This window comes from Lampetra planeri, chromosome 71, assembly GCF_965212315.1.
Source record: "Lampetra planeri chromosome 71, kcLamPlan1.2.h2, whole genome shotgun sequence".
Taxonomy (NCBI): Eukaryota; Metazoa; Chordata; class Hyperoartia; order Petromyzontiformes; family Petromyzontidae; genus Lampetra; species Lampetra planeri.
Window position 1 is genome coordinate 1,719,965 of NC_136176.1, and position 21,028 is coordinate 1,740,992.

Here is a 21,028-nt window from a genome sequence, read left to right on the forward strand (position 1 = left end):
CGCGTTGGTTCTCGTCCCAGGAATGGAATCCGCTCGCCGTTGCTCTCCATGGTGGCGCATCGCTGGCGGGGTTGCACGTTGAGTCCCAGCTTTTCTAAGAGGTCGGTACCTGCAATACACTCGTGACACAACGCACTCGACACGTAGAACTCCTGGGTGCACACCTGGCTGCCCATGCGGACCTCTAGGGTGGCTCTCCCCAGCAACCCCATTCCGGCTCCGCTCGCCGTGTGCAGCGCGCGGTCCGGGGCCTGCAGGTGACGCACGTCGACCCCGATCGCGCTGCAGTGCGCTGCGCTCACGAGCGAGGCCACCGCCCCCGTGTCTAGCAGGATTCGGGTACGCACTCCGTTCACCTCCCCTTCCACCAGCGACGTGGCTCCCGTGATCCCTGCCACCAGCTCCCGTAGCCAGTCGCCATGAGTCACCGTTTCCGTGGGCGTTGTTGCTGGAACCTGTGTGGAGATCACTTGCTCGCCATTATTCTCATTATCGTCTATTTGTATCGGGACCGCGTCGATTGCACCCCTAATTGGTCCGCTCACTAGGAGGCGTTGGAGTTTAACCCCCGCGACTGCCTAGCTCGGGTGATTTCAGGACAGTCCCTCACTAGATGCCCTCGGCGATCGCACATATAACATGCCCGGGGAGGGGGGGCGGTTCCGTAGCGGGTCCACTGTCCGCTCCCTCTCCCTCCCCCAGTACGCAGTTGCCCCACATCGGACTCTAATTGGGACACCCTCCCGGCTAGCCCCCCTACTGTCGAGCGTAGTTCCCCCATCTCAGACTGGAGGGCCTTCATATTTTTATTTGCTTCCTCGCGTGCTTGGGTTATCATATCTCCCACGCCGGCCTGTAACCTGGCTACCCACCCTGGGGTGGTCTCGCTGGGCCTCTGGGGCTCCCTTGCCCGTCCCCTTACTGCGATGGCGGGCTCTTCCTCCCCGTCGGAGAGTAGGCTCGCTACGGCGCACTCTCGTCCCCTCCCTCGAGGCTGCGCGCGCTCACCCGAGAGTTTCTCGCATTTGCGCGCCCGCTTGACGAGGGTGTCAAAGGAGAGGCGTGCACCGTCGACATTTGGCTGCCACCACGGGGTGTGTGCCAAATATCGCTGGACCTTACCGGCGGCGAGGCCCTCAATTATTTTTGTCTCGTACTCCGGGTACGCAAGCTGGGTCAACATGCGTACGTCCTCGGCGTAATCTCGTAAATCCTCGCCGGGTTGGCGGCGGCGTGCCTCTAATGCCGCCTGCGCCTCTTCCTCATCATACTTGCCGAAGCGCTCTTCGAGTTGGCACATTAGTTCCTCCCAATGAGTTTGAGCGCTTGCGGGCAAAGCTTCCACAAAGTCAGCTGCCCGCCCATCTAAATGTAGTTCCTTCTGCTGCAACGCCTCCTCATCTGACCACCCATTAACCTTTTTCGCCCCCCTGATGCTGCGGGCAAACGATTTCTATGATGGAATTCCTTTGCCCGTAAATGTGCATTTGATTTTAATCTGGGTTGGGGGGCCTCTTTCCCTTGGGGGTGCGGGGGATCGTCCCGTTTCTGACACCAATTTGTCGGGGTCGCTAGTCCCCGAGATCCCTCCCTCGATAATGCTTACGGCCGGGCTAACATCATCACTCGCCCCCCCGCTGCTAAGCGAACCGCTGCTGGGTTCCTCACCCATGGTGTGGGAGCCGTCGCTCGAGGATTCCCCTCCACCGCGGGTCCGCGTCGTAGGCATGGTTAGATACCGAGTAGTATTATGCCCCCTTTACACTACCACGATACCTCCCTTTCCTAGTCGCGCGCCTACAACCCACACGGAGCGAACGTACGCACGCCCACACACACGCCGCTCCGCGCACTCCAACTCAACTCACGTTATGATCGCGCACCTGTATCACACACGGAGTGAACACACGCGACACCCACTCTCGCGCCGCTCTGCGCAGCGCTCCCCTGAGGCGAGCCGCAGCACTACACTCACCCCTGACTACTCGAGTTATGATCGCGCACCTGTATCACACCCGGGGTGGACGCACGCACACACACGCAGCTCCCCACGCGACACACTGCTCAACAAGATCACGCGAGACCACGCTTCGCTATTAATGATTTATTATCTGCTACCTGGTAACTAATGTTGAATCAGTGAGTCGACGAGGCTGGCCTATTCCACTAAACCTGTACCTATTCCCTATATATCGGCTATTATCCTACTTCACCTTCTTACTCCCTGTTAGATGCCCACGGCGGTTCGTTGATCCCGTACTCGCAGCGTGCCTCGATGCGTCTCACGGACGTTCGGGTCGCTGGACTGGAGAGCGTCCTGTCGCGTGGCGCTGGAGAGAAGAGAGCGATTTCTCGTTTGGGCCCCCTTTTTATCCTCCGTCCCGTACTCCCGAATGCTCTCCGCTCATGAGCGGCTCATATGCTAATCAATGTCCTGCTTGCGCGGGTAAACTCTAAACAATGGCTCGCGTCCCCCTTGCACGAGCACGGCGGCTCGGCGGCGCCTCCACGGCGCTTTTGTTATGCTAATCAATGAGCGACCTGCGCGGCGCAAATTCCAATCAATCCCTTTCTCACGCAGGCCTCCCCATTATTGCAGTTCATGCGGCGGCGTCCGTCACAAAGGCTCGCCGTGGGAATCTGTGCACGAGCTCCCCGCGTGCCTCCCCTCTCCCGATCTATTCATACCTTCAGCTCAATCATTTACCCTCCCCAACAATTGTGCCTGCGCGCTCAAGCGCAACTATCCCAACCTTCCGTGACTATGCACAAGAGCCCCTGCGGTCCTGCTACTCATGCTGTCCCGTCCTTCCCCTGCTGGCCTCGTCGACGCGTGGGGGGGGCGGGGTGTGGGTGTGGGGGATGCGTTTCAACCGTGGTGGCCGAATGCCCTTCACCGCGGCCACACCATATTAAGGCCGGTCGCAGCGCCGCGGTGCAACGTAGCGTCGGGGGAGGTCATCCAATTCCCTGATTGCCGGAAACCGTGAGAGTTAATCCCGATAAGGGTTTCTCGGATAAAAACCGGTCGATCAGGTGTCCTCCCCTTCCAGCTCTATGGGGGGGGGGGGGGGGAATGCGTGCGGGTGTGTTCATGTGAGGTGAGGTGAGGGGGACGAGGGGTTGGCTCCGTTGCTTGGTGGTGGCGAGGTCGGGGATGGGGCGCCTGCCGAACGGCTTCGTGGCGGCGGCATTACACGTACACACAGTTTACCCACACAGTATACAAACAGTCTGTACACGCACAGTGTATACACACAAAGTAACAACAACCGCCATTCGCCACTAAGTGGCGGTGACGTCACCACGGCGCTTGTGCCAGGCTATGTGCACGGGGCAGATCCAGGTGTCATGGGTCGACTGACTGAGATGACTGGCCAATGCACCACCTGTGCCCCCGACTGCGCCAACAAACAGTGTCCACACACAATGTTCACGTTATTGTTGAGCTCACGCACCCAATGGGTCTCTGTTCAAGAGAGGGAGCCATAGAACCAGATGACACCAGAAGGCGTACTACTCAAACACAGTGCAGTATCAGAGAAAGCCGTCTCGGGTGTGGACCAATAAACTTCGAGGACAGTGCATATTATCATTATCAGAGTTGCTTTTTTTGTTTGTATTTTTGACTACTTGTGTTGTGGTTATTGCAAACATGATGCCTTGTATAAAGGTGTCAGTTTTGTACCAGTTTAAAAGGGTAAAAACCTATTACTATAATATACTGTATTCAGTTATCCTGCTGCTCGTTGGGGGAGGGGATTGTGTGAACCCCGCACGTGACGTCATGTCACCTGCTGCCGCATGACGTCATGAGTTACCAGGTCGCTTCTGCTTCGCGCACGCTCGCTCACTGAGATCCGAGGTGAGAAGTTTACATCGTGGTGGTTGTTGTGGTGGTGGTGGTGGTGGTTGTTGTTGTGAACCCAGGTAGAGCATGGCTCCTTCTCCCTCGTAGGGATATCAATTGAGTAGCAGCGAGTATGGAATCGATGTCCAGATTGGAACATTACAAAGCGGGGCCTAGCCATGCAGGGCCTTGCCTCCTGCCCTCGCCTGATTGCATTTGCTTTAATTCTCTGCTTAAGTTTAATTTGTCTTCACCTGGCTCACTACTTTGAATCGTTTTTTTGACTTGAAATATTTCTACGTTTTTTTTTATTTTACCAGGCATAGCCCACTTGAGCTACACCGCTCGTTTTCAGAAGCGACCTGCCCACAGCACATGGGGGGCTTATCAACTTGTGGAAATGTTTATCGGTCAAATACTCTAAACGCGTGGTGATGTTGACTCTAAATGTGCAGGGAAAACCGCAGGATCCGGAGCAAAATCCACGCGACCACGGAGAGAGAGGGACACGCAAACTCCAAATATACAGCCATAATACAGGTTTGTTTGGGATTGATCGCGTAAATAAATCAATGTGCCGTTAATCCCGCCACCACCCGACACAGCCAATTAGTAAGAGGTTTGTCACGTAAACAGAACGTGGCCAGTGCATCACTAGTACAGCACTAATGTGTAGTGTAGTGTATAGTTGTGTATAGTGTAGTGCAGAGGTGGGACAAAGTCATTGTTATGCAAGTCCAAGTCGAGTCGCAAGTCATCAAATTCATGACTCGAGTCTGACTCGAGTCCAAGTCACATGACTCGAGTCCACATCTCATAGGTGGGACAAAGTCATTGTTATGCAAGTCCAAGTCGAGTCGCAAGTCATCAAATTCATGACTCGAGTCTGACTCGAGTCCAAGTCACATGACTCGAGTCCACACCTCTGGTGTAGTGTATAATTGTGTATAGTGTGTATAATGTAGTGTATAGTTGTGTATAGTGTAGTGTACTAGTACAGAATGTCAGTGTGTTGGAGAGCCAAGCCACAACATTTGCAATCTAAGTACAACGTTTTGACAGTAATTCCAACCAGCTTCATCAGACGACAGCCAAATGTTGCGGCTTGGCTCTGTGGGAATAGAAATCGGCTCAATGGGTTCATAGCGCAGCACGCTAACCGTTGCACTACTGCTCCCCACTCACACACAAACTTCATCGGACGTATAGTATTTATCCAGCAATAACTAAGTTACCCGGCTTAGCTCAGGTCTCAGTAATCAAACATTAAGAGTAATGTCTCTGCTTTTTTTTATGTAATTAAGGTGTATCATACCATATCGAGGCTTGGGGATTTGGGTTCTTTGTTTTGTATGTCTCTGACTCTGCTCACATTCATTGACGATTTTTATAATTTTGGGCAAGCCCGTCTAAAGCTGCGTGACCAGGAGTTGGAGCCAGTTGCTGTTCAACTTGGCTTGTGACATAAATTAAATCTGTCCCCATGCATTACATTACATAGCATCTTCATTAGTTATGCAGTTTGAAAAGCTCAAAATAGCCATATAAATAAATTGCATTCGTTACAGTTAAAATGATACCCGCATCAATGCCTGGTTATAGTTAAGGGATCATTCCCTGGTCAACCATGTTGTATCTGCTGATGATCTGGAAATGGCTACTCAATGAGATGGGGTTAGATAATCTTGTTCTGTGCCTGGATAATTCCATCATGAAAGGTGGCCTTGCGTATGTTCCACAAAAATAAATCACCTGCCTGGGAATTTCATGTCATACAACACTGTACCTGCTCAACTCTCCATGAGCAATCAGGCAGTTCTACAAGTAATGGAGGAGCTCCCATGCCTGGTTAATGTGTTCACGACCAGCTCTGGTTTGGCAGCCAAAGTCTCACTTTAAATTTGTCTAGCAGCATTCTTTCATTAGACTGTGTAACACTGTGAAAGCTGCCTGGACTTTTGCTCCATACAAAGCTGTGAGTGTCCATCGCCTAGGTCTAGTCTGTCTGAGATCATCCCCTCTCCCTGTCATATTGGCATCGCACCCGCCTCTCACCCTTCGTCCTGTGGATGGTGGGCGCACAGGACGGTGCCACGCAGCCATTCCAGGTTGAGCCCAAATGGGTTACGTGGGTCTGCTAGCCACCAGGCATCGTTCTATGAATGATATCAATATATAATATCTGTAAGGAGTCCCCCCAATGGACTGTCCCTGGAACTCTACCAGGCACGTCCCACTGGGGAACATCCCAGGGGCCTGGCCCAGGACATTCTGGTGGGAATACGTCGCTTGGCTGGCTTTGGGAACGCCTGGGAATTCTGCAGGAAGAGCTCGTCTGTCGCCAGGGAAAGGGAGGTCTGGGCTGCCCTACTGAATGTGCCGCCACCTCCAACCTCACCAAGACAAGAGGATTTAAAAATGAATGAACGAATAAAGCTGCGAGTCTTCTTGGCCACAGATATTACTCCTTTCTCTGTGGATGCAAAATATGAACTTATTCGAAGGACTGTATGTTCTGGCTTTTTATTAAGGCTGGCCTCCCTATGATCCCCTCTATTGAACCAAACAAGATTGTATTATAACCTTACAGAGCCCTAAAATATCAGTACAGAATATAATCTGAGACTTTGGCAGGCGAGGCTGCATTGGTTGGGTCATGAATTCCGCATAAACAGACAGCATGCACAATCATCTTCTGTTAGTCCAGATGTTACGGGCTAAACGGGCATGGCATTGGCTGGAGAAGAGATTGGAGGATGTGGAGTTGATCAGACCTGCTGTCAAGATCGGCCTCTCGAAGAGGCCCGTGACGTATGCTGCAGGGGAGTTGGAGGTATTTGCTCTGCAACAACAATGAGGTTGGAGTAGCAACGATCACATGAATGGGTGGAACGCTGGGTGCCTCAAATGCAGCAAGACAGCAGGAAGCACAGCTGGTGCATCTGTTAATCATCTCAGTCAGTCATCCCTTGACACCTGGATCATTCCCATGACATGCTGACAAGTGATCCACACTTACATGGCATTCATGTGAAATATATGTGTATGTAAGAATTTATCTATGTGGGAGCGGTGGCGCAGTTTTTCCACTGTGTAACAAAAAAAATGTCTTGTTCCTGGGTAGTATGTGTTATTTCCTAATTGCTTTTGCCTCTTAAGTACAAAAAATGGCTATTCCCCACAAACTTTGCTTTTGTGACCAGGACAGTGATATTTATAAATTTACCTCTTTTCAATGAAAAAACAGGTGAATTTGTTATTTTCGTTCACGTACAATTCTGGTCACAAAAGAAAAATTTGTGGGGAATAATAGCCAATTTCTAGAATCTTAGGCATAAGCATTAAAAAAACAACACTTAGTACCCAGGAACAAAAATTGTGTTACATAGTGTTATCACAATTAAAGTTTGATTATCTCCGACAACAAACGTGATTGATTCGTGAAAACTTAACTTATTGTGGGGAAGCATTAATACTGAGCATATGAAGGTGGCCACACCACCACCTTTTTTCCATGCCAGTGTGTGTTACAGTGTAAAGTTTGTATTTGCAGTAAAGTATATTAACTCGATTGAACACGGAGGTAAAATCAAAACAATAGTATGTACTTTTTTTCTTCTGAAAATTTTTAGGAGAATGGAAACAGGAAATTAACACAGCACATATGCAGCTGAAGTTAGATCTGTTCATCCCAGCATTCAAGGAAATCTGAGCCTGGCTTCATGCCTCAAAGTTAGCGATTGAACATTAATTTATGCATTTCTGCATAATAAAAATAGTATTATTTGCAACACCCTTTGCTATGTTAGCTGCATTTTTCTTTTATAAATATTCCTTTTGTAGCCAGACAACCGAAATTGTGTGCTTGGAGTTTTAGGTTAACATTCATTTTGAAGATACTAGGGCTTCCAGGTTGACCATTTGCCCTCTAATTGTGTGCCCGTGTGATGAATTTGGGAATCTTTTTCATATTATCATGAATATATGAATGAGTATAGACATGCAAGTCATGTGTGACTGTATATATGCATTCCTTTGTGCCTCAATACTGACGTAGATGGTGTGGATATTCTCTTTTTTCTCTCTGCAGCTGACGCTTCCTCTGCAGAATTGGTTTGATGGAGCAAAGCCACTCAGCGCAGCTCGGTACAAAAAGGCAACAACGCGACCAGCGTGCATACAGCACGGATCGTGTTGGACATTTAACACAGCACCAGATAACTCACACAGGAGAGAAACCCTTCAAGTGCACTGTGTGTGACAAGGCATTTTCACATTCATCTGCTCTTAAAAAACACCGGAGAACACACACAGGAGAAAAACCCTTCAAGTGCAGTCTGTGCGCGAAGGCGTTTTCACGGTCATCTGCTCTTGTATTACATCAGAGAACACACACGGGAGAGAAACCCTTCAGTTGCACTCTGTGTGGGAAGGCGTTTGCACGTTCACAACATCTTAAAATACACCAGAGAACACACACAGGAGAGAAACCCTTCAAGTGCACTGTGTGTGACAAGGCATTTTCACATTCATCAGTTCTTAGGAACCACCAGAGAACACACACGGGAGAGAAACTCTTCAGGTGCAGTCTGTGCGGGAAGGCGTTTTCACAGTCATCTGGTCTTGTATCGCACCAGAGAACACACACGGGAGATAAACCCTTCAAGTGCAGTGTGTGTGGGAAGGCATTTTCAGATAAATCTACTCTTAAAAAACACCGGATAACACACACAGGAGAAAAACCCTTCAAGTGCAGTCTGTGCGGGAAGGCGTTTTCACAGTCATCTGCTCTTGTATTACATCAGAGAACTCACACGAGAGAGAAACCCTTCAGTTGCACTTTGTGTGGGAAGGCGTTTGCACATTCACAACATCTTAAAATACACCAGAAAACACACACGGGAGAGAAACCCTTCAGTTGCACTCTGTGTGGGAAGGCGTTTGCACAATCACCATATCTTAAATTACACCAGAGAACACACACTGGAGAGAAACCCTTCAAGTGCACTGTGTGTGGGAAGGCGTTTGCACATTCACAACATCTTCAATTACACCAGAGAACACACACAGGAGAGAAACCCTTCAAGTGCACTGTGTGTGACAAGGCATTTGCACAGTCATCAGGTCTTCATAGACACCAGAGAAGACACACGGGAGAGAAACCCTTCAGTTGCACTCTGTGTGGGAAGGCGTTTGCACAGTCATCAATTCTTAAAAGACACCAGAGGACACATAAGCATCAGAAGATCCCCAAGAAATGGAGTCTGAAATCGGCTTGTGAAAGTCAAATTGCTGCAATGAGCCCATCCCTCATGAAACCAGAAGTGAATCCCAGCTTGGACACTTTTAAAGGTATCAAGGTGAAATGTGAAGAGGCGAAGGTGAAATGTGAAGAAATGATGAAGAGCGAAGAAGTGAAGGTGAAATGTGAGAAAGTGATGGTGAAGAGAGAAAAAGTGACGGTAAACTGTGAAGATGAAGATTCAACTCCAAAATCGTACCTTCACATCGATGGAGGCAACGTGAAGCAGGAGGAGAATTCGGACTGCGAGGCAGAGCTAGGCAACTCCCAGCAGTTTGTGGAAGTGGAGGTGTGGGTGGACTTCTTAGATAATACAAAGTCAAATGGAGACCCGGTAGATGGGTAGGCTTGAGACAATGATGCTCCAATAGATGCACCTTTGTCACAGGCCTTTAATGAAAAGAACGTGAATTTGAACACTGAATTCCTGGGTTCAACCTGCAGAGTAAGAGCGGCGAGTATTTGTTGACCTGTGGGTTGGGTAGATGAATAATCAGGAGCAAGAGCCAATAAGCTTCCAAGTATTCCACTGTTATATTTATATTTGCATTGATATGGTGCTTGCTTAATTGCCTCAGCAACTCAAGTTTCATATCTCATCACAAACACTCGAAGAGCACCTTCAAGTGGCAGCTGCCTCTGTCATAAGGTGACACTGCTGTCACCTGCATGTGGGCATGAGTCGTCAGTAGGGGGTGATGATTGATGTGTAATCTTCATTATGTAATTTCTGGATAATGTTTGAAATTGCCCAAATATTGACCATGACACCAACATGCAATGACCTATGCGTTTTGAATGACACAATCGTATGTTTTACATCCACTGTTCAGCAGACGGTGCATATTTTGTTACTGGAGTAGCCAGACGTGCCTGTCGGATTTGAACCTTGAACCTCTGCAATAAATATAGAATGTGCTACCACTTGGCTTCCCTCAATCTGAGTGTAGGCATGACAGCCTGAATGTTTCTAACCGGCGCAGATGTTCCATTTAGAGGGGTCCACGTTTCACATGCCTACAGAAGGGAGGGCAAAACTGGCCGAGAAGAACCGAAGCTTCATGCGGAGCGGCAGACCAGGTAGCTTCCACACAGCATAGCGCAGCCGATGAAAAGATAATGCCGCCCGACTGATTCGGACCACCCACACTGTACACACGCAGTGTACCCACAAGGTCTACACACACCAGGTGCACAGCGTACACACAGTTTACCCACACAGTATACAGTCTGTACACGCACAGTGTATATGTAATAACGTTCAGGAGGACTTGGACGCCGGTGTTGGAGGCACAGTTATTTATTCCGTACAAAGCACGATACAGACCGGGACATACAACACTGGAAGGGGTGTCGGCCCCTTCACCCGTCTAACTGGGGAGACACACTCTAGGCTACCCCTAGCCTACCTCTGGGTCCTCCACTATCGGGCTAGGGGAGGCTAGCTAGCCCAGCACTGGCCAACTGGGCTTACGGCGCCCGGAGTCCCCAGACCAGCTCTGACAAGAGCACCGGCTCTGGCTCTCGGGGCCACGCCACTGGCTCGGTCCTGGTCGGCCCTTCATGGTCATTCCCCCCCCCCGCCAAAATACAAAAGTCTATTTTATATCTAGATTTGAAGTTTTAGTGACTAGACAAACACACGTATCCACACATTTCCCTTTTATATAGATAAATCGACATTTTGCGACCCCCACTGCCACCGTGTGGCATATTATTTCGTGCCAGAGACTCTGTTGAGAGGACAACAGTCCGAGTCCATAACTGGCAATAAGTAACGGCAAAGCAGTTACAAGCGACTCACAGAATTGTGCGCAGTTGCTTATACAGTACACGACTTCCCTGAAGGCAAACACCTTCAGCGAGCGCAATGCCGATCACACGCGTCGAATAAAAAGCAAGGGACAAGTCCTTACTTAATAACAACTCCTTACTTACTAACAACTCCTATTATTTTTAATTGCTGAAGGGGTTGCCCCCCCCCCACCTGAAAATCCTGGCTCCGCCTCTGAGTGTGTGACAGTGTCAAGTTTGTATTTGCAGTAAAGTCTATTAACTCTATTGAGCATGGAGGTTATATCAAAACGGTAGTTTATTTTTGTTTTCCTCTGGAAACATTTGTAAGAATGGAGTCAGGATGATATCACAGCACATGTGCAGCTGAAGTCAGAACTGTTCATCCCAGCATTCAAGGACATCTGTGCCTGGCTTCACACCTCTAAGTTGCAATTCAACATTAATTTATTGATTTCTGCATAACACAAATAGTATTCATATTCTTGGTTCTTTTCGGTAAAGTCACGTAGAAGGGAAACAATAAAGTAATAAAAAATATAAAACAATTAAATTATCACGACGTTTCGACTTCAAAACAAGCAATCATCATCAGGTGTGTTTTTTTCCACACCTGATAAAGATTGCTTGTGTTGCAGTTGAAACATCGTGAGAATTTTATTTTTATTATTTTATTGTTTCCCTTCTACGTGACTTTACCGAAAGAACCAAGAATATGAATCCCTGCAGTCACGAAAGCTTTAAATCAAAACAAATAGTATTATTTTCAACAGCCTTTGCTTTGTCAGCTGAATTTAGCTTTCATAAATATTATTTTTGTAGCCAGACAGCCGTTTTGTGTGCTCGGAGTATTGGGTTAACATTCATTTTGAAGATACGAGGGCTTCTAGGCATGTTTGTGACCATTTGCCTTCTCATTGTGTGCCATAACAGCCCGTGTGATGAATTTGGGACACTTTTTCACTATATCATGAATATATGAATAGGTATAGACGTTTGTCTGTGTAAATATGCATTCCTCTGTGTATCGATACTGACGTGTAGATGGTGTTGATATTTTTTTGTGTCTGCAGCTGTCACTTCCTCTGCAGAATTAGTCTAATGGAGCAAAGGCACTCTGCGCGGCTCGGTGCATACAGCATGGATCGTACTGGAAATTTGACACGGCACCAGAGAACTCGCACAGGAGAGAAACCCTTCAAGTGCAGTGTGTGAGAAGGCGTTTGCACTTTCATCTCATCTTGTAGCACACCAGAGAACACACACGGGAGAGAAACCCTTCAAATGCAGTGTGTGTGGGAAGGCATTTGCACGTTCATCTTGTCTTGTAATACACCAGAGAACACACACGGGAGAGAAACCCTTCAAGTGCAGTGTGTGTGGGAAGGCATTTGCACATTCATTTTCTCTTGTAGCACACCAGAGAACACACACAGGAGAGAAACCCTTCAAATGCAGTGTGTGTGGGAAGGCGTTTGCACAGTCAACTACTCTTGTAGAACACCAGAGAACACACACAGGAGAGAAACCTCTCAAGTGCAGTGTGTGTGGGAAGGCGTTTGCACAGTCATCTACTCTTGCAAAACACCAGATAATACACGCGGCAAAGAAACCCTTCAAGTGCAGTGTGTGTGGGAAGGGGTTTGCACGCTCATCTACTCTTGTAGACCACCAGAGAACACACACAGGAGAGAAACCCTTCAAGTGCAGTGTTTGTGGGAGGGCGTTTGCACTTTCATCTCCTCTTGTAGCACACCAAAGAACACACACGGGAGAGAAACCCTTCAAATGCAGTGTTTGTGGGAAGGCGTTTGCACAGTCATCTACTCTTGGAATACACCAGAGAACACACACGGGAGAGAAACCCTTCAAGTGCAGTGTGTGTGGGAAGGCGTTTGCACGTTCATCTCCTCTTGTAGCACACCAGAGAACACACGGGAGAGAACCCCTTCAGGTGCACTCCTTGCGGGAAGACATTTGCACTTTCATCAAATCTTCATGCACACCAGAGAACACACAAGCATCAGAAGATCCAGAAGGAGTGGAGTCTGAAATCGACTTGTGAAAGTCAAAGTGCCGCAATGAGCCCATCCCTCATTAAACAATAACCGGAAGAAAATCCCAGCTTAGACACTTTTAAAGGTATCAAGGTGAAATATGAAGAGGTGAAGGTGAAATATGAAGAGGTGAAGGTGAAATGTGAAGAAGTGATGGTCAAGAGCGAAGAAGTGAAGGTAAAATGTGAAGATGAAGATTCAACTCCAAAATCAGACCTTCACATCGATAGAGGCAACGTGAAGCAGGAGGAGAATTCTGACTGTGAGGCAGAGCAAGGAAACTCCCAGCAGTTTGTGGAAGTTGAGGTGTGGGTGGACTTCCTCTGAAACAATACAAAGTCAAATGGAGACCCGGTAGATGTGTAGCTTGAGATGATGTCGCTCCAATAGACGCACCTTTGTCACAGGCCTTTAATGACAAGAATGTGAAGTTGAACGCTCAATTCCTAGGTTCAACCTGCAGGGCAAGAGCGGCCAGTCTTTGTGGACCTGTGGGTTGCGTAGATCTCTAACCAGGAGTGAGAGCCAATAAACTCCCAAGCATTCGATATGTAATCATAATTGCATTTACATGGTGCTTGCTTAATTGCCTCAGCAACTTGGAGTTTTGTATCATATCTTGTCTCAAACACTCGAAGAGCATCCCCAAGTAGCAGCTGCCCCTGTGTGGCACAAGGAGGTGGCCCTGCACCGGCCTGCATGTGGACAAGAGCCTGTCAGTAGGGGGCGGTGGTTGATGTGGCATCTTAGTTGTGGAGTTTGTCGGTAATGTTTTAGAATTTGATCAATTTTGACCCAGGCGTCAGAATGCAATGGCCTACTCGTTTTGAATTACACTATCATGTTGTACATTCACTTCGATTTAAAGCTTTCGTGACTGCAGGGATTCATCTTCTTGGTTCTTTCGGTAAAGTCACGTAGAAGGGAAATAATAAAATAATAAAAATACAGCATAATAAAATAATTCTCACGATGTTTCGGCTACAACGCAAGCAGCCGTCCTCAGGTGAAAAATGAAACACCACCAAAAGCTTGGAGCGTATATTTAAGCTGGGTTGGAGGGGGAAGAAGAGCGCCTTGACAAATTAATTTGCATATCAAGAGGAATTTAACATTCCTTCCCTTTGTTAATTCTACCCCCTGTCCCCTCCCTTTGATGCTGCTGATGCTGCTAATCCTGCATAATGCACGGGCATAATATGACTTTGAAACCCCCCGCCCACCTCCTACGCATTTCCCATAAATATGCTAAATTCCTCTTGATATGCAAATTATTTTGTCAAGGCGCTCTTCTTCCCCCGCCAACCCAGCTTAAATATTCGCTCCAAGCTTGGTAGTGTTTCATTCTTCACCTGAGGACGGCTGCTTGCCGAAACTTTGTGAGAATTATTTTATTATGTTTTATTTTTTATTATTTTCCCTTCTACGTGACTTTACCGAAAGAACCAAGAAGATGTACATACACTTAAGCAGACGGTGCGTATTTTTTAAAATAACTTATTGTTAATACGATGTAACCTGATGCAGCATAATTAGGTGCAGTAATAAAATTTTGTTAAAATGACTCAATAATTTAGAATTAATACTTGTATGATTGTGTGTGTACATGTATCATTTTGTCTATAAGGGTCAAATATTGATTAAGTGATGTTAGGACAAAGTGTGTGTTTTGGAAGTAACCTGGACAGATCACTGGTGAGACCCGTTGTTTTTGTGATACAGGTCAAAGGGTACTTTTGTGTTTTCAGGAAGAATCTCCCTTTGGAGCAACTCATTGTCTTTGAAATAGGGAGCGCATTCGGATCATTCATCAGTTACAAGGCATACCACTCAAAAGTTACACGAATAGGAGGTACATTCTCTACAACACGAATTATAATTTTGTATTACGTGTTGACGTAGATTTTGTCGAACTAGGACTAGAAATTATCCTTGCTGATTAACGTCTGAATGTTCACAACCATGGGTTGAAGCAAGCCCCTCAGAACCATTTACGGCCTTGGGCCAGGAAAGTCATGAAAAAAAACTGCGCACGAACGACGCATCCACGCAAGCTCCTGATGGTCCGTTTTAAAGTTTGAAAATGAAACAATGTTGAATTGTATTATGTTTTGAATTAGATAATTGTATTTCTTCATTAAAAGCTTATATCATTTTACATCTGGTAGACTTAATTGAAAACGACATTTCGTGTAAATTTCCTTTCGTCGTTAAGTAGATGGCCTTGCCGGGGATTTGGTTCCATGCGGAGTTTCACCTTTTCGGGATTGCGGGATCGAAATAAGGCGGCACAGAGCTGGCTGTGCGAGAAGACCGCCGTCCGTAGATTGATTCCAATATGATCGAACGTCTGTCCCTGCGCCTCCGTCGTTCATACAGGGGGTGCGTATGTTTGCAGCGCCCCCTGCATGAAAACGACGGAAAGTGCAGCGTTCGTCATAGGTAGATGAAGTTGTGTGCTTATATAAGAGTATAGCCAGTGGGTTTCAAAGTACCTTTGTCTTACAGAAATCAATTTCGCGTGAACCCACCGCATTAAAACAATGCTCAGCTGAGCGGGGCAAGTCACAGTGGGGGGGGGGGGGGGGGCACCTTATATATGTCACGTGCCGTAGCTCACGTGACTTCTGCCGCGAAAATGTCTAGATGTTTTCGCCTGAGGACGACCGCTTGTTGTGATCGAAACGTCGCGATTTATTTTATTTTTTCTACCTACGTGACTTTACCGAAAGAACCAATGAGTATGAAAGACGTCTCGTCTGCTGATCTTGTTCATATCTGTGTACATCGATATCCCACATTGCTTACATGTACACGCCACACTGAAATAAATATAAACTAGAACGACTTCCGGGGATGGGCAAAGATCGAGGAAACTCTTTCCATGGAGCGAGTTAAGTGTGTTCGATTCAACATCTCTGTCCGCCTCTGTGTGTCTCTCTCTGTCTCTGTCGTCTCTATCTTTCTCTGTCTCTGTGTTCCTCTTGTCTGTGTCTGTCCGCCTGTCTTATCTGTCTGTATGTGTCTTGTATATCAGCGTCTGTCCAACCATAGTCAATGACTGTAGCGGCACGCACCCGTTTAACTCCCATGGCTACACGCCACTCAAACTTGCTCCGAACACACAAAGACAAAGATCCCCCGTATAGCCTGGACAGAATGTTGGGGCAAGTGCCCAAGCCTTGTCCCTAGTTTTCATGAGCTTAGTAATTAAAGGATCAAACCATGGTGGGCGGTTGCCTTTAGTTTTAAATCTAACCAACGGAGCATTTTTGTCAAGAATTTGGAGAAACGTGTACCTGAAGGTCTCCCAAGCCGTAGTCAGGTTAGGGATTTCAGAGACCTTGTCAATATCCAAGTGAAGCACATCATTAGTAAATGCCTGAATGCTCAAGTATCTCATGGAGTGCTTCTCAACCAATTTAGGGGGGGCTTTGGGTCTGGCTGATGATTTCACCCCAAATATGGAGTGATCACTAAGGTTATTATCCAGAACACAAGTCAGTGCGAAATTGTGAGGGGCATTTGTCAATAGGACGTCAAGCAGACATGACTGTCCCTGATTTTTTAGGTTGGGTCTTGTGGGGACATTTATTCATTGAAACAGGTTAAATCTATCTGCAAAATTTGTGGCCACGGCCGGCAATTTTAGCCAATTCCAATTTAGATCACCTACTAAAACTATTTCACCTTTAGGGAGGCCCCCAAGAAGCTCTCTCAGTGCAGACGCAGCTTCAACATCCTTCCCACTAGGCGGTCTATAGCAGCACACTACCAATATATGTTGATTATTTGGGAGAGTTATTCTGAGAACAAGACCTTCAATACAATTTTTTTAAACAAGGAGTGAGCTGGTGAACATGCAATAGTATTACAAACATAGATGGCAATTCCACCTCCTTTAGATCCTCGGTCAAGCTCAAAAAGGTTGTAGTCAATCGTAATCTGCAAGTCATTTACAGCAGGAGTGAGAAATGTTTCTGTTAGGCAAAAGATATCCGGGTCCAGGCTTGCCACTTCTAATTTTAGTTGACTTAATTTAATCACAAGCCCTCTGATGTTGACGTGTAGAACACCAACACCTTTTCTGCCAGAAAAATCTATAGAGTTATACGATTTCTTTACATTTGGGCCAGGATGAAGCGCAATACCACCCAGAAATAAGAAAAGTAGAATTAATAGTTTGCACAGGTATTTTCTGTGAAAGGATGAAGAGCGGCGAACCTTGGATGAATATCAGCAGCTCGCAGGTGGTGATATTCTTAAGAGCAGAATGAAGTTTGGAAGGAGTGCTGGTGAAGTAATGGGACAAAGATAAGGTTGAAAAGGATTCAATGATGGAGTGTAGAATTGTCTATAAGCTGTTTAATTAGCAGGTGTAGTGGCAAATTGAGCAACAAGTATGGATGCGAAGTAACGAGGGTAGCCGTTTGTAGAGTTGAGTGGGGCACTAGATATGGCCGGGAGGGACAGCAGTAGGATATACAGCAGGAGAATTGCCATCTTTAAAATATCAGGGGTACATACAGTTTAACACATAAGCGAAAAATATATATACTTGTAGGCCGAGCGCGAGAAACGTCTTGCCGCACTTGCCACACATGCACGGCTTCTCACCCGTGTGCACTATTGGTCACAGCATTGGAGGTGACGCAGAAGAGGTTGGCGCGCTCATTTATGGCCTTGAGCTTCTCGCTGCACTCGGGCGGCAGCTGAAGGTTTTCCAGGTCGTTGAGCGAGCGCTGGAGAGCGGCTCCGTGCTTGCCGATCAGGTCGTTGCATGTGCTCATATCCTCGAGCTTGCAGGACAGCGAGCGGAGCGTGGTCTGCAGTTCCCTCTTTGCCGGCCTGTGCGCCTGATTTCTCATCGCCCGAGTCATAAGCTTGCAGCACGCTTGTAGAGCCAGCCCTCCTTCACCACCGTCACCTCCGCCATGGCGTCGTAGTCCTTCTGCCTTGGCTCTCTCGGTCTGCTCAAGCACTCCGCCACAGACTCTCCGTGCACTTCACACGAGCATGAGCGACGCGTCACTCACCACCACGACCACGGCGGTCCGCATGGCCCTGGGTGCTACTCCCTGTGACTTCGGGTGACAAAGGCGGCCGGGCCTGATTCTACCCACACACCTCCTCCTGTGCCATGCCGGCCCCCATTTATACTGCTTGGGAACAGCACGTTAAGGCTAAATGGGGGTCTTCGTCTGAGTGTGGTTGTGTGCAAGTCAACCCGTGGCACCTGGGTCGTGCACATAGCCTGGCACAAGCGTTGTGGTGACGTCACCGCCACTTAGCGGCAAATTGCGGTTGTCACCATTTGTGTGTGTGTTTGTGTGTGGGTGTTTGTGAGTGTTGAGTTGAATATCTGCGCTTTTTGTTACGTCCTGGGAGTCCTGCCTACGACCCGTCCTGGGTGTCACCAGGCCGCCTCGTGTGAGCAGCTCACAACTCTACGTTGAACTTCTTTCGCACCGTACACAGCTGACCGCGATAATCGGAGGTGCGGGGGAAGGACAACAAACTAAGCACGCAAACAAACTGTTCTAGAGAAAATAGTTTTCAATCTGCCCCAGTGGCTTCCTCATATTCATTCATAAACGTAAAGGATAATAAATACACAATATAAAAAGCTTGTAGCCTTGGGCTTTAGACAATGCGCTGGCGAACTAGCTGTTTTAGACTAATTTCAGGGTGCTGATTCCAAATCTGATCTCAGATTTGCTCTATCACATCTCATTTTTATGCTATCGGCATACCCCATTTTCATTGAATTTACCCGAAATTAGCTCTGTCACTTATGATTTCAAGTTGTTGCGAGTTACTGACTGCTTTAGTGTAAAAATATGGTGCTGTATTTTTAGGACAGTGTGTTTATAATATCATTTTATGTAGATATCCACATTTATTTAATATTTTTCTTCTGCAGGGCGTGATCTAACAATGGCTACAACATCCGAAAGAAGGAAATGCAGTAATGGCCCAGATATCTTCTGCTACATCTGTGGCAGCTTCACTTTTCAGGATCAAAGGCACAACATCAATACCTTTGTCAAGAAGGTTTATCTTGCCTACTTTAAAGTACGACTTGGAGACCAAGACAAAAATTGGGCTCCTCACAAAGTGTGTAAAACCTGTGTTTAAACTTTGCGATCATGGTCTAAAGGAAAGAATGCTTAGCTGAAGTTTGGTGTGCCAATGGTTTGGAGAGAACCTACAAACCGTTTGGATAACTGCTACTTCTGCCTTGTGAATGTAAAAGGTTTCAATAAGAAAAACAAACAACACTTACAATACCCAGATATCCCATCTGCCAGACGACCAGTTGAGCACTGAGGAAATACCTGTGCCTGTATTTACTGAGCTACCAGAGATTGATGTTGAATCCCTCAGTTTACCTGCTTCTACAGATGATGATGATGATGCTCAGATCGAATATACGCCATCTGATGCAGATTGTGATAAAAATGTATCTATTTAGTCAGCCTGAATTGAATGATCTTGTAAGATATTTGCATTTGCCAAAGCAGTCTGCTGAATTGTTGGCTTCCAGGCTGCAACAGAAAGGACTACTCAGACCTGGCACTACTGTCCCCTTTTATCGTAACAGAGAAGCAGTACTTCCATTCAGATGGTCAACTTGTTTATTGTAATGATGTTGAAGGGCTTCTTCTCAATATGGGACTGCCCGCATATGATTCAAGTGAATGGAGACTTTTTATTGACAGTAGTAAAAGGAGTTTGAAATGTGTGTTACTTCACAACAGAAATATATATGGTTCAATCCCAATAGGACACTCTGTAAAAATGAATGAAGAGTATGCCAACATCAAGATTGTTCTGGATAGATTGGAATACCATGTTAATGGATGGCTAATTTGTGTTGATTTGAAAATGGTTAATTTTCTGCTGGGTCAGCAAGGAGGTCACACCAAATACTGTACCCTTGTTTCCTGTGCTACTGAGACAGTAGGGCTACATTAGAACACTGGGTTAAAAAGAACTGGCCACCAAGAATGAGTTTGACGCCTGGTGACAAGAACATCAAGAATGAGCCTCTGGTTGATAGGAAAAAAAATGTATTTCCCCCACTGCACATAAAACTTGGGTTAATGAAGCAATTCGTCAAAGCTCTTGATCACACTGGAGACTGCTTCAGCTATATATATTCAACCTTTTTCAAGTCTCAGTGCCGAGAAGAAAAGGCAGGAATATTTGATGGCCCTCAAATAAGAACACTCATCAGGGATCCACACTTTGTTATAACAATGACTGCGGCAGAGGTTAGAGCTTGGAATGCATTATCTGATGTGGTGCGGAATTTTTTTGAGAACAGGAAAGCGGACAACTATCGCGAGATTGTGGAGGAGCTGCTCTTGAGTTTCCAAGCACTTGGGTGTAGAATGAGCATCAAGGTTCACTACTTACATAGTCACTTGGCCCAGTTTCCAGAGAACATGGGTCACGTGAGCGAAGAGCAAGGTGAACGCTTTCATCAAGACATTAAAGTTATGGAAGAACGTTACCAAGGCCGATGGGACTCAAACATGATGGCAGATTACTGCTGGTCCTTGATGAGAGACATTCCACAAGCTGTACATCGGAGATCATCAAAGAAGAGGTCGTTTATGCAGATGTAACATCACTATTGTGAATGACCTTTTTGTACATATTTTTCTTATCTTCACAATTCAATTCTTACATGGTAATATGCATTCACTCACATTGATATGCAGTCACTCTCACAACTTTGTGCTACGGCTCATTAAATGTTTGTTTCATTATTATTGTATCTTATCTTATTCTTGTATGGATGTCTGTTTAGCTATTCGTATATGAGCATACATTTGCTGTTTTTATTGAAAATGCAATATTTGATATCTTAAAAACCTGAAAACTGATGCCAGATTTGGAATCAGCACCCCAAAATAACCTTAAAACCGTTAGATACCTTATGCCAGAAAAAGTGTGACCGGTGTCATTTTTAACTCAATAAACAAATAAAATAAACCCAACATTTGAATAAATATC

The 21,028-nt window shown here is 46.6% G+C and overlaps 2 protein-coding genes across 3 annotated transcripts; both read left to right on the forward strand.

The window, feature by feature from the left end:
* Window positions 1-3,709: 3,709 nt before the first annotated feature.
* Window positions 3,710-10,076, forward strand: LOC144737558 (uncharacterized). 2 transcript variants are annotated; one of them, XM_078620307.1, is made up of 3 exons: window positions 3,711-3,865; window positions 4,306-4,390; window positions 7,941-10,076. In XM_078620307.1, exon 3 carries the CDS (start codon window positions 7,969-7,971, stop codon window positions 9,496-9,498), a length of 1,530 nt encoding a protein of 509 aa, XP_078476433.1. In that variant the 5' UTR covers window positions 3,711-3,865; window positions 4,306-4,390; window positions 7,941-7,968; the 3' UTR covers window positions 9,499-10,076. The 2 variants fall into 2 exon arrangements, with proteins under 2 accessions (XP_078476434.1, XP_078476433.1); XM_078620308.1 differs by lacking the exon at window positions 4,306-4,390 and having other exon boundaries at window positions 3,710-3,865.
* On the forward strand, window positions 7,941-15,161 carry LOC144737569 (uncharacterized). Its single transcript, XM_078620331.1, is given in 4 exon segments — window positions 7,941-7,996; window positions 12,020-12,154; window positions 12,156-12,881; window positions 12,883-15,161. Coding segments are annotated over 3 exon segments (1,005 nt in total). The 5' UTR covers window positions 7,941-7,996; window positions 12,020-12,047; the 3' UTR covers window positions 13,055-15,161.
* The last annotated feature ends 5,867 nt before the right edge of the window (window positions 15,162-21,028 follow it).